The 12,500-nt window shown below is 51.6% G+C and overlaps 1 protein-coding gene across 5 annotated transcripts in view; it reads left to right on the top strand.

Annotated features, from left to right (window-relative positions):
• Positions 1-12,500, top strand: part of LOC143001815 (PH and SEC7 domain-containing protein 1-like) — a 49,385-nt gene that overhangs the window by 18,714 nt on the left and 18,171 nt on the right. For 3 of the 5 annotated variants that reach the window (XM_076151624.1, XM_076151623.1, XM_076151625.1), the window contains 9 exons: positions 2,124-4,634; positions 4,778-4,895; positions 5,095-5,653; positions 5,900-6,367; positions 9,473-9,667; positions 10,010-10,090; positions 10,974-11,086; positions 11,196-11,254; positions 11,660-11,749. In XM_076151624.1, the coding sequence (XP_076007739.1) occupies positions 2,424-4,634; positions 4,778-4,895; positions 5,095-5,653; positions 5,900-6,367; positions 9,473-9,667; positions 10,010-10,090; positions 10,974-11,086; positions 11,196-11,254; positions 11,660-11,749 (3,894 nt within the window). In that variant the 5' untranslated portion in view covers positions 2,124-2,423. Of the gene's footprint in view, positions 275-2,123; positions 4,635-4,777; positions 4,896-5,094; positions 5,654-5,899; positions 6,368-8,066; positions 8,670-9,472; positions 9,668-10,009; positions 10,091-10,973; positions 11,087-11,195; positions 11,255-11,659; positions 11,750-12,500 lie in introns of those variants that run through there. The other 2 variants (XM_076151626.1, XM_076151628.1) reach the window with 2 other exon arrangements.

The raw sequence follows: 12,500 nt of genomic DNA, 5'->3' as shown, positions 1-12,500 counted from the left end.
CTTGATGGAGGTGTCGCTCTGTAAACCCTGCAGCCAGTCTGGCAGGTGGCGAGCCTCACTTCCATCCTGACTCCTGGCACAGCAGAAATGCCGCTGCCGCCGCCGCCTCCTCCAACGCTGACCCCGACTCAGACGAGGCTCAGAGAAAGGAAACAAAACAAAAAAAAGGGCACCCAAGGGCGACGCTGCAGCCCGTCAGAGTTTAGATGCTAACACAGGACAGTGACGTCTAACACACACCGGGGTTCATCCTTCATCCATTCAGAGCAAGTTTGTACGTTTTTAAAGCTGCAAATGAAGCTTTAAATGTTTATTATTGTGTCACTTTGACTCTAATTCAGATTTAACTCTCTCTCTCCACCATCTGCCGGTTGCGTCGTTTATCTTCTATCTGTTCTTGCTTCCGACGGACTTCCTGTAACTCTACACTCCCCGTCTCTCTCCTGCACATACAGTACGCGACTCCCTCATCCTGTCTTTCATCCTGTTTTCCTTTCACTTATCGTCCGTTTCTTCCCTTCCTGGCTCTCTTGTCTCTATTTTGGTCCGGTCTGCTCTCATGGCGCACGTGTCCGGTGACGAGCAGATGAATCACAGGGGCCGCAAATGAGGTTTGCTGGCCCAGCTTGGCGTCAAATATCCACTTAACGGCCCCCCGGTGGCTTTGTCCTCCTATCCAGTCCCTTTTCACAGTGCAGTGAAAGAGACACTCGTCCTCCTCACACCCTTAAGACAATGAGACCCCCTGGGGCTGCCAACAACTGGACAAAGGCCTTAATTGTCGGTGGTCTTAGTCGCTTTAAGGTGCGAGAATGAGACCAACCAACTAATAGAGAGTCGCAGAGAAACGCCGCTTTGAATCCTCAATGAGCGGCTGCCGGGCAAATATAATGAAGTCTGGCGGGATGAGAGTCCGAGCAGGAGAACGAGGAGTCGGGGCGAAGGGGAGAGTGGCAATCCGCTCACAAGTCCCCTTTGTTCTGTCAACTTGAATCTTTAATGCACACGTTCACTCCCACTCTCACCATAAGGCCTCATAACGCCAATCTGTCACTCTTGGCAACCGTCTAAGACTGGGCTGTCCTGGTTTGAGCCATTTTGTTCCCCCTCCTCCTCCTCCTGCTTCTTCATACCAGGATCTGTCGTCTGCGGCGTAATTGGCACAGAAAGTCGCTCTGCGTGAAAGCGAAACAGAGCGGCAGCAACTGGAAAGCGTTCAGAAGACGGGGAGGGATTTTCTTTTTTGCTAAACAAAGAGACAAAATGACAAAGACGTCTGTGTGATGTGCGAGCACCTCCACACTCCAGTTTTCACAGATTATTGATTCAGCGAGACGGCGGAGCGCCTTAGAGAATAAGAGACTCTGATTTGAATTTAAGGGAATTTAAAGAAGCATCGATACGTCCGATTCCTGTTCAGAGTCAAATAACACTTGACTTCAGATGTCGCCAAGCCGGTTTCCATGGCGTCCTAGGAGAATCCTTTCAGGCTAATTACAGAGCCGCGGTGATCGTTTCATTCCTAATTGGAATCAAGCAGCAGCACCAGGTCTTATCTATGAGTCAGAGGGGCAGGAAGTGAGGGCTTGTTTCCTGCTTCCTCTCTGTGACGCCGCGTACTCACCGCTCACCTCGCCGTGTCAAAGCTCAATCACACACAGATTGGCCCACAATTGCAAATTTGAACACGTAATCCTGCTTTTAATGTGCTTGTATTTCCCTTTGAGTCAGTTCATTTGCAGTTCGAGCCGCTTAAACCCGATGACCTCATTAATAATCAGGATTTGAAGTGAAGAAATGATCATTCAAGGCCGGTGTGTGTGGATGAGAGACTAAAATACACAGATGAGTGAAACTGAAGTCCAGCCGTTCTTCGATTCTCCCTCTTTATTGTCTTTATCTCTTATTTGCTTTGTTCCTCTTCATCCATATATATATATACTGTATATGTTTGTTTACGTGTGTTGATCACAGTGTCAAAGCAGCAGATAGAGATACTATTGTTGGCGGTTGTGGCAGTATAGAAGCTGTAAAAGAGAATACATGTGTGGCAATAACATAAAGGTCTGAGGAGGAGAACAGGAAAGAGTAACAACTCCCTCTCTCTCTCTCTTCATTCACAGGTATGAAGAGTAGGGAGCTGCTGAAGGTGTCCCATGGGCATGTTTGTCCTCTGGCCATTCAGCCTGTGAGGCGTCTCTGCTCTGCACTCAGACAATCTAGGAGGCAGAAGACAAATCATCTCAACATAAAGTGACATTCACCACCAGCAGATTAACAAAAAAGACAAACCAAGAAAGAAAAGGAGGAGGAACAAAGAAAAAGGAGCAACCGGCCCTTTGTTTTCATCGCTCTGACTCTCGACTCTCTCCGCTTCACGTCTTGTCTCTTCTCTTGTCCTCATTCCGTGTCCAGGGGAGGTCATGTCCCAGTCTGGAAAAGTCCTTCACCTGTATGTGGAAGTGAGGTCTGCCCCGGATCAGAATGGAGGAAAGGGGGGGTTTGCAGAAGAAGAAGGAGGAGGAGGTGTGGTTGCCAGGGGACCCTCGGTTCAGGGCGGTCCTGCAGAGCTTCTGTCTCAGCTGGCGAACCAGACCACCTGCCAGACCGTCACCAAGACCTCCACAGCTCACCGTCTGGTTCAGGAATGCACACACAGCCAGTCCCCCTCTAAACACACGGTGAGCTTCCAGCTCCAGCAAGCCAGCAGCTGCCAGTCCACTATGGTCCCCAAACATCAGCACCCACCTTGTGATCGCATCTCTGCTGTCCGCTCCTCCACGCCGCCTTTCTCACCCGGACGAGTTCCCGTCCCTCACACTCCTCCTCCCTGCCAGAGGCTGACGGAGGAGGACGTCAGGGAGGGGAAGCGCTCGGTGGTCACCTTCAGCTACGTGGAAAAGTCCAACGTGAAGACGGTGGACAGTCGGCGGAACTCTGTGTGTGAGCGAGGGAGCAGAGAGGAGAGATCCACTCCCTCACACTTTCGCAAAAGGTTCAGTGACCCGGTTTGGTTCGGAAGTCCTGATTCGTCGTGCAGCTCCAGTCCCAAGCTGAATTTCCGATCTCCAGGGAAACACCAGCAGACATTCTCTCCTGGCCTTCGACAACCACCTTTGGACCCCATCGGCAGAGCAGCTACCCAGAGGGCTGTGGAGGAGTTTGGCTCCCCCCTGCTGAGGATCAAACTGGCCCACGCCCTTGAGCACACCTCAAACTCACGCTACAACCAACAACAACAACAACAACAACCGCGCTGTCAGTCCTGGGCCGGGTCTCCTGTGCAGCGTCAGAGCTGCGCGCCCTACACGCCCGGCGACCACATCACAGAGAGACTCCAGGCCATTTGCGGCCTCCCGTCAGATCAGGTTTCCTCCCAGACCGGGCAGCCTTCCCGCTCCAGGCCAGGGTCCCAGGTGGAGTCCCAGAGCTCGCTTCATTGGTCAGAACAGGAGGGAGCTCTGACAGGCAGCCCTGCCGCTCAGAGACACGTCCACAGCGCCTGCAGCAGGAGCGGCTCGCCGCTGGGAGCAAAACTCCAATTTGGCAATAATGTAGTGGAGGGCATGAACCAGTTGAGTGACAGCAAGTCTTCCTCTCCGGCCCACAGCCCTGAAGTGGCCCGCAGGTTAGCAGAGGAGGCTACCAAAGTCTCCTCCATTTTTACCGAGGCCAGGATGTCCTCACTGCACAACTCTTTTGGTGAATCGGACTTTGTGGAATGTCACAATTCAACTTCAAATGCACAAAATCTTAAGCAGACCCTTAAGATGAACATCCCTTTAAACAGTCAAACAACGCCAGCAAACGACAACTCAGACTCTCACCAGCCAGAAAACTCTGAGCGTCTGAACGAGTCAAACGTCCGGTCCAATTGCGACACGAGACAGGAGGACGTCTTCTCCTGGCGTCAGAGCTCCGTTGTGTCGGACACGGTGGCCACGAGTTCCCCCGCCCTTCCCTCGCGCTTCCTCCGTCCCTCTCATCCTCCCACCGCCCTCGCCTCTCCTGTGAGGGACCCCAGGCTGCGACAAGCGGAGCTCCGAACGCCCGAAAGCCCCACCTTGCACCGCTGTCAGCCCCCGCAGTACACGGGGGACTCCTGGTCTCCGAGCCTGGACAGGAGACGAGACCTGAGCTGCTTCGAGAGAGAATGTGCTGAACTTTCCGGCGGGCTCTTCTTGACTCAAAGTTCCGAGGAGGCGCCGGTCAGTTGGACGTCCAGACAACAGTGGGGGGACGATGTGGAGAACAGCCCAACACGGAGCCCCGAGGCCGACCCTGCTGCTGAGCATCTACCAGACCAGCGGCAGCGGCAGAAAGAGGCCGAGCGCAGGAGGAGAGAGATCCTCCTCCTGGGGCCGGTGGCGTTAGACTCTCCTGAGGAGGACGAAGGCTGCGACGAGGCAGGCGAGGGCGACGAGACGGAGGGATACGGCGCCGAGCGGCAGCCGCGCCTGCAGGGGGGAGAGCAGCCTGCGGAGGCTCAGCAGAACAGAGCCATGGAGGGGTCGACCTCGCGGAGCTCCAGCGGGGTGACGGGCAGCTTCGGGGACAGAGACTGTGTGTCCCCCGAGTCCAGTCAGTCCAGTCACCAGAGCAACGAGACCGGGGCCGCCACCTCAGGAATACAGGTGAACTGAACTGAACTGCTTCTGTTTAAATATGATAATGGAGACAACAAACCTGCAGCTATGATGTGTTTCCTTTGATCCTGAGTGTGTGTGTGTGTGTATGTATGTATGTGTGTGTGTGTGCGGGTGTGTGTGTGTTGTAGACGGACAGCGGCTGTACAGTGCCCGTACCCTCGCTCCACTGTCAGAGGATCGCACGCGCCAAGTGGGAGTTTCTGTTTGGAGCCCCGGCTGAGGAGGCTGCAGGCAGGGCGGGAAAACGTGAGAGCCAGCACCTTCATCATCATCATCATCATCACATGCAAAACCTTCACTTAGTACGAGAACGTGAAATGGATGGAGTGTGAAGTTCTGTGTTGTCTGGCTGCACTTGAGTTCCTGACTCTGAATCTGATCTGTGTTTGCTTCACTGAATCTCTCAAACCAACAAGGCTTCTGTTTCATTCATCTCCACCTTTAGATTCTCTGGAAGCCTCCACAGCGCCTCCTAGTGGTTCCTCCAGCGAGTCTCCCACGCCCACGCCCCCGTCCACCCTGCCTCTGCTCTCCGCCAATCACGAGGTGCAGCACGTGGAGGTGGAGCTGGTGACTCCTCCCCCCGCCGTCGACGGGATGTCGCCCAAAACCGGCATCATTCGCCGAACGCTGAAGTACTCCGAAACCGACCTGGACGCCGTCCCGCTACGCTGCTACCGCGAGACGGACATAGACGAGCTCCTGCTGGGCGAGCAGGACGACGCCGACTCGGCTTTCGGGAGCAACCGCAGCGTTCAGGGAACTTCGGGAACAGGCAGCAGCCCTCTGGGGGGTCTGACCTACGCCAGGGCAGACGTGGTGGAGGAGGACGGGAGAAGAAAGGAGGAGGATGGGGAGGAAGAAGAAGATGAGGAGGAGGAGGAGGAAGAGGAAGAAGAAGAAGAAGTGGTGAGCTGGGCCAGTGTAAGGATGCAAGGAGACAACAGGAAGAGGCAGTTTGCTTCACAGGAGGAACCGGAAGTGTTTGGGCACCTTCTGAAGAGGTGAATGTGATGACATGAAACACACACACACACACACACAGAGCCACACACTGTTCTGGAGTCTGGTAAAATGGGAATTACCCCTGACCCAGTTTGTGATCTGTATTTGGGTCTCGCTCAGCCTAGTTTCTCAAGTAGATGGTAAACTGGTTTGATTGCATAAATTAGAAATTCAAGAAAATAACACAGAGAGACTTTAATCTATAATCTATAATCCAGAGATTATTCATCAACCTCTTCCTCCAGACCGACGGAAACTTTCTTTGACAACCACCACCCAGCCCTGAAGTCGCCCATCCTGGTATCCGGCCCTCGCTTCGCGGCAGAGGACACCTTCAGCCGCCACTTTGAGAGCATCATGGAGTCTCACCGGGCCAAGGGGACGTCCTACAACAGCCTGGACAGCGAGGAGCTGCTGACCTCCAGCACCCAGACCGTCCTGACCTTCGACCTCCCCACGCTCACCCCGGCCATCCACGGGCCCATCTGCCAGAGCGCCAGGCAGATCGTCCAGCTCAGCTTCGCCCCGCTGGCGCACGACGAGAGGCACAGTCTCTCCGATTCCATCTTCACCGTGACGTGCGACTCGGACGCCACCCGCGCCCCCTCCAGCGAGAGGCTGAGCAGCGGCTCCGATGACACGCCGCCTAGAGGACGACAGGTGGCGCCCCTCGGAAGCAGCTGGAACAGCAACCCCACCGTCTCCTTCCCGAGGTGAGTCAGTGGGTCATCAATCGGAGTTAGTAATGACATCACCTCCTCTGTATCTCGCAACGTTGTCACTGATGCACAACAATAACAAAGAAAGAGATCTACTTTGCTAACGAGCTACTTTAGTTAATAAACGAGCGTCACAACACACCAGAGTTTTCCATAATTCAATCCTAATGAATTTTTGATTGCTCTGTTCTGAGGTCAGCGCCCTGTTGATGGGCCGCTGTCACTCTGCTGACGGATGAGCGCCTCCGTCTGTGTCGGCTCTCCTTGCTCCGAGCGGCGCCGCAGTGCTATTCCGGAGCAGAGTGAAGGTCGCTAGAAGGCTGCTCGTGGTCCCTCTGCTGTCTGCCAGGCTGTGTGTGTGCGTGTGCGTGTGTGTGTGGCTTCTCTTGAGGCAGATGGCTGATGCAGCAGCAGAGAGATTTCACCTTGACTGTCAGAGGTACAAAGGCTCATTAATAAGTTTACACCACCTGCAGCTTCGCCTTCTATTCATGAATACACGGTTAAGAGTGAAACTAAAGCTTTCCGACTCAGACTAACTCCTGGATGTGATGGATTCCAAACGTGGCCACATATCCCAGAGATTCCTGTCTACCTGCTCTACTGTCAGCTTGTGTGTGTGTGACGTAGAGGAGATCTGTGAATGTCACCCGAGCCAAGTTAGCGCGACAGCATTGCAGAGGAAGAGAAGCTGCCTACACCGGGTCACCTTGGTGCTCCGGCCACTAGATGGCGGAAGAGGGCCACAGTCCAGGCACTTTCCTGATCACAAGGAGTGAAAACAAATGCTGCCGGGCAATGAGGAAGGTAGAGTTGAGTGTGAATCTGCTTCTATCGTCCATGTTGAGTTTGGTCCTTTGACTCATTCAACTGAATTGTGTGATTGCGTCTTTGCACTTTAGGATCCAAAGCTATCAAATCTTACACTTTACTCATCTTTTTTATTCCTGGCTTTCCAAGATAACTCGGTTCTTTAAAAAGCTAATGTTTTCATTCCGGCTGATCTTATCGCAGCGCTGTCAGCGGCCCCACGATTGGCTCGGCCCTGCAGCGAAGGAATCCAGGAGGGAAACAATGAGACAAATATGTCTGAGGGCTTGTCCATACTTTCATAAAAGTTGGAATTTGGCTCCCCTGCCCTCCCCCCTCCCCTCTTTTCCCTCACATCACCCTCTTTAGACGGTCCCGCGCCGGCGTACAGAGGCTCATTGTGCAGAACCACTCAGTGGACTGAGGGGGGGGTCAGTAATGCAGAAGCAGAGGCTGACACTGGGGATTCTCTCAGGACCTCTGGGCTTTGTGGAGGCTCTTGATGAGACTCTGCAGACAGGTGGCAGAGCCTAATCGCACTATTTAGCAGCTTTGAGCTCATTCCTCCACATTTCTGCACATTCATTTCTGCCACAAAGGCCTGTGGAGTCTCTAAAAGGCCACGTATCTCCCCACCCCCGGGCGGATTTGGCTGTGGGAAACAAAACAAACACACACACACACCCAGCCGATAATGCAGGGAGTTTAAACCCGACACCTTGTATCATTGTTGTGACTGAATGGTGGCTAAAGCTCACAGCAGAAACAAGGTAGGCTCTAATTTGCACGACACGCAAAAGGATGCACAAACTGAGTGTGTGTAATCGAAGATACGGGGAAGGAGGAATGAATGGGAGGCAGGGGAAGGGAGGCGTTGGTGTTTAGGCGGTGGACGAGCCAAGTTTCATGCCAGTGCCTCGGACCCAAGGTCAGCAGGGGCTAGTGCTAGTTTACACAGCGGAGCGGGGAGAGAGGGAGAGGGAGGGTGGGAGGAGTGAAAAGAGGAACAGAAACAACAGCAAACAGACTCAGAGGGAAAGGGATAGAGAAGGAAAGGCATGGTCGCACAAATAGCTCCTTTACGTTAAAGGGGGGAGGAAACTCGCTGTGAGGCTCGGATGACAGCAAACACTGAGGGGAAGTGAGAGAAGGGTCTTCTGGTTTTTTTTCTTCTCCCAGAGAGACAGGCAGAACTGAGAGAAGAGCAGAGGAATGTCATCGTCTGTAAACTGAAAAAGAGGGGACGACTGCGGGGCTTTGCTTTCTGCTCCTCCGGGCGAGTTGCGATGCGTTCAGGTCACAGGTCCAGGAGGAGAGGAGGAGGAGGAGGAGGAGGAGGCGGTGGCGTGGGGCGAGCGGGCAACATGAGGTGCGGAGCCGCTCACGGGACGGCGACAGTGCCGGGGACGCAGTCTGTCTTCTGTTGTCAAAGCTCCACTGTACTCAGAGAGGAGAGATATTTGTCAGTTAGGAGGTCGTGCCACAGGTGAGTGTCCGCCCAGGAACCTGTCTCTCTGTCTGTCTGTCTGTGTGTCTGTCTGTCCCCTCACTGAGTATGGATCCAATATGGGCCACTTCACCCCAGAGTCTGGTGTCGTTAGGCTGCAAAGTTGAGACACACACACTTAGATTCAGTGTTTGCTTTGCACTTGCCTTCAAATCTTCTTCTGCACACACAAAGTTGACCTTTGAACCCCCCGTAGCTTTCTTCAGCCGTCAGCTTGCGTTATTATTTACAGTGTTTGCTCTGCTGTGATTTGCGTGTGACTCATGGAAGCGTGTGTAAGTGTTAGAAGCGGGGCCCTGGACTGTGGGCTTTCTTGGCTCGTGGAGAGTTCCACAATCGAGCTCGCCGTGTTCAGGAAGTGTTGCCGTTTCTTTTTTGCTTTTTGGATTACAACTCTCAGCTGACAGCCTGTCATTGTTTTCTTTGGCCCGGTCCGGCTGGAGCGGTTAGCACAGCCCTCAAACGGCACCGACACAGTGTTTAGCATCATCTGAAACAAAACATGTTGAAATGTAAATGATGAGGAGAAGGAGGAGGCCTGGTCTCTGGCAGGATCCAGAGAGAAACAGCTTCAATGTGACATAACACGCTCAAGTTCTTATCACAGAATTATTCAGATATAAGAACTTTGCACTGAACTCAATAAAGCTGCTTAATGAGGGAGTGATAAGGAGAGAGCATGAAGCTGAGAGGAGAGGAGAGACGTAGACGTGATTCATGTGTGTTATGATTCTGAACAGTTTGCACTCATCCCCGTCTATGTCTCTCCCCGTGTCCTCCAGCAGGGACAAAGCCCGCCTGGCCACCGACTCGGAGCTGGACCAGGACCTGAGTGACAGGTTGGGTCTGAGCAGCAGCGACACCCTCACCAACGGCAGCCACCGCGCCGACCTGGCCGCCGCCAAACGCCTCGCCAAACGCCTCTTCAACTTGGACGGCTTCAGGAAGTCCGACGTGGCGCGACACCTCAGCAAGAAGTGAGCTTTGTAACCGGCGATTTGATCCCATTTCTACTGCATCTTAGGTTTACTTACATCATCAGTGCAGCTCCCAGTGCACTTATGTCACTTAGCATCACACCTTAAAGTCTTAATATAATGTATTCTGTACATATGCATTCTTCTGCTGCTGGATCAGCCCGTCAGTCTATCAGCTGCATGCTGAGGAAGAAAGAAATAGGGATTAAAAGGTTTCGTTTCTGACAGATGCACCCTGGGAATCTGTCCCCTTTGTTTTTTTTGTCTTTTCTGTAAACTGACTGTGCTTATATACACTAACTGACTCTCTCTCTCTCTCTCTCTCTCTCTCTCTCTCCATAGTAATGACTTCAGCCGTATGGTAGCAGAAGAGTATCTGCGCTTCTTCGAGCTCACTGGTCTCACTCTTGACCAAGCTTTGCGGTAAGAAAACCTGACACTTTCTCCAAACGAAACATAATTTGAATTTGAAGATATCAAAGCACCAACTCAACTCAAAGTTAATTTTGAGACCAACATTCTTCTGATTGCTTTTGTTGATTTCTAACACCCAACACTGTAATTTAGCCACAATGGCTCCAAACTGGGGCGAGAAATTAACACCAGCAGCAGCCAAATTCTGCTAAATGACTGTGGCTGGAGACCAACCATTGATGCTTGTTGTATTACAAAAGGGAACTTGTAGGGTAAAAAAAAGTGCATAGTTTGTAAATGTGTGTAAAACAAAAATGTCAGCATGTTACTTTGACCTCATGTTCACTTTGAGTCCTTCTTCCCAAAGAATCTTGACACTATCATGAGTAGATCCCCACACTGCCCTCTAGAGGGCAGCTTTGGCCTTTTCTTCAGTGTGAAACAACTTCCAGTAACCACAGACCCACAGAGATTTCATTTTCATTTTCCATTTAGATTTCTATATAAAGTAGACTTTTATGGAGGCCGTCCCTCACATTTAAACACCTGAACCCTTCAACTGTTAGAGGTTTGTTACCTTGCACAGGAACAAATGTGTTTTTATTACAAGCGTTTCCTCCATTTAGTTAATCAGTAGTAAAGTGATTGAGCGCCTGTAATGACATAAATAATCCCCTTTTAGTCACAGTTACAAGGTTATAAAGAAAGAGTATATTAATAGAGGTTTAAGTATATTAACAGGTTTCAGTGACCTGTGGTTTACTTAATGAGGGTAAACAGTGATGTGTTGACTGAACTGGTTATATTTCAGGACACAGCAGGACTAATAGAAGAGTATTGATTGAATGGGATGCTTGATAGTGAGCCTCTCTCCCTCTGTTGGTGGCTGCAGGAAGTTCCTCAAGCAGTTTGCTCTGATGGGGGAGACTCAGGAGAGAGAGAGGGTGCTGTCACACTTCTCCGGCCATTACTTTGACTGCAACCCCAAAGTTCTACCATCAGAGGGTAAGAATTCACCACAAAATGTCACCACGTGAATAAAATACACACATTTGTCTGATTGCATCATGATAGAGTCATTGAACGTGTTAATGTATTTGTTTTCATCCAATAGACGCAGTTCACACTCTCACCTGTGCGCTTATGCTGCTGAACACTGATCTACACGGCCAAGTGAGTAGACAAAAGTGTGTGTGTGTGTGTGTGTCCAGGCACTGACGATAAGGGTTTTACTGTACGAGCCACATTCCCCATCCAAAGCCCTTTGGATGTGAGACTCAGATCAGTAGCTGATCCAGGTCTGCAGGTCTGCAGGTCTGCAGGTCTGCCTGCTGAGCTTCCTTCTTTGTCATTAATCTGATCCTTTTTTTGCAAATCTGGGCCACTGGCAGCTGCTCTGTGTGATAATACAGCTCTGAATGATTAATTAAAGTGGAGACAGAGGTGACAGGATATGGGGCTCTGCTGTTTCAGGCAGAGGAGGCATCAAGATTTGACAAATATAGCAGATGTAAGCTTTGTTTCCTTTGCAATCATCATTACTAATATATCTCCATATGGACGTTCATGTTTCTGCAGAATGTTGGTAAGCGGATGTCCTGCACACAGTTTATTGGAAACCTGGAGGGACTGAACGATGGCCAAGATTTTCCCAAGGATCTGCTTAAAGTAAGTCTTAAAATAGCAGATACACACACACACACACACGCACACACACAACACACACACACATCCTAATTTAGAGAGAGTGCAAAGCGGGTGCGTCTCAGCACTGCGTTGGCCCTCAGATCTGTGCGCCCTGAACCTGGCTGTGCGGCCTTCACTCCCTGCCAGCTGGCGTCCGTCTCATCTCCGGTCCCAGGCGTGCCCGCACCAGCACCCGCCGCTCCCTGACACACTCCAGATACACTCCAGATACACCAAACACAATCATTGATATGCGGTCTGGAGACGAGGTGGAAGGAGACGTGGCTCCCCCTCCGGGTCTCAGCGCCAGAGAACTCAACAGCATTAGATTAGACGATTAGCTTAACCCGGTTGAGTTTGGGTTGCGATGGATCCCCGGCCCATCACACAGCACAAACATAATAACACAATGGGTGCACCTGCTGCTGATGACGTCGTTTATTAGTTTGGTCTGCAGAGCGGTCCGTCAACATGCCACAGAGCCCCCATAGTGCATGTCAACAAGGTGTAATGGAGTATGTATAATGTATGAGAGAGAGAGGGAGGGAGAGAAAGGGAGGGAGGGAGAGAGAGGAAGAGAGAGAGAGAGAGAGAGGGAGGGAGGGGCTGTGTCCTGCAGAAATGACGGGAATGAATTGTAAAATGAAAAGCTGTAAGCATTATTAAGGGCAGATAGTATCCATGCCCAACATGCAGTATTCATGACCACAAGCAGAAGGACAGAGAGAGAGAA

This window comes from Genypterus blacodes, unplaced genomic scaffold (genome assembly GCF_046128005.1).
Source record: "Genypterus blacodes isolate CSIRO-AG114 ecotype Tasmania unplaced genomic scaffold, CSIRO-AGI_Gbla_v1 ptg000055l_1, whole genome shotgun sequence".
NCBI classification, from domain to species: domain Eukaryota; kingdom Metazoa; phylum Chordata; class Actinopteri; order Ophidiiformes; family Ophidiidae; genus Genypterus; species Genypterus blacodes.
The sequence above is the reverse complement of the archived record's forward strand: the minus strand, read 5'-3'. Positions and strand labels throughout refer to the sequence as shown.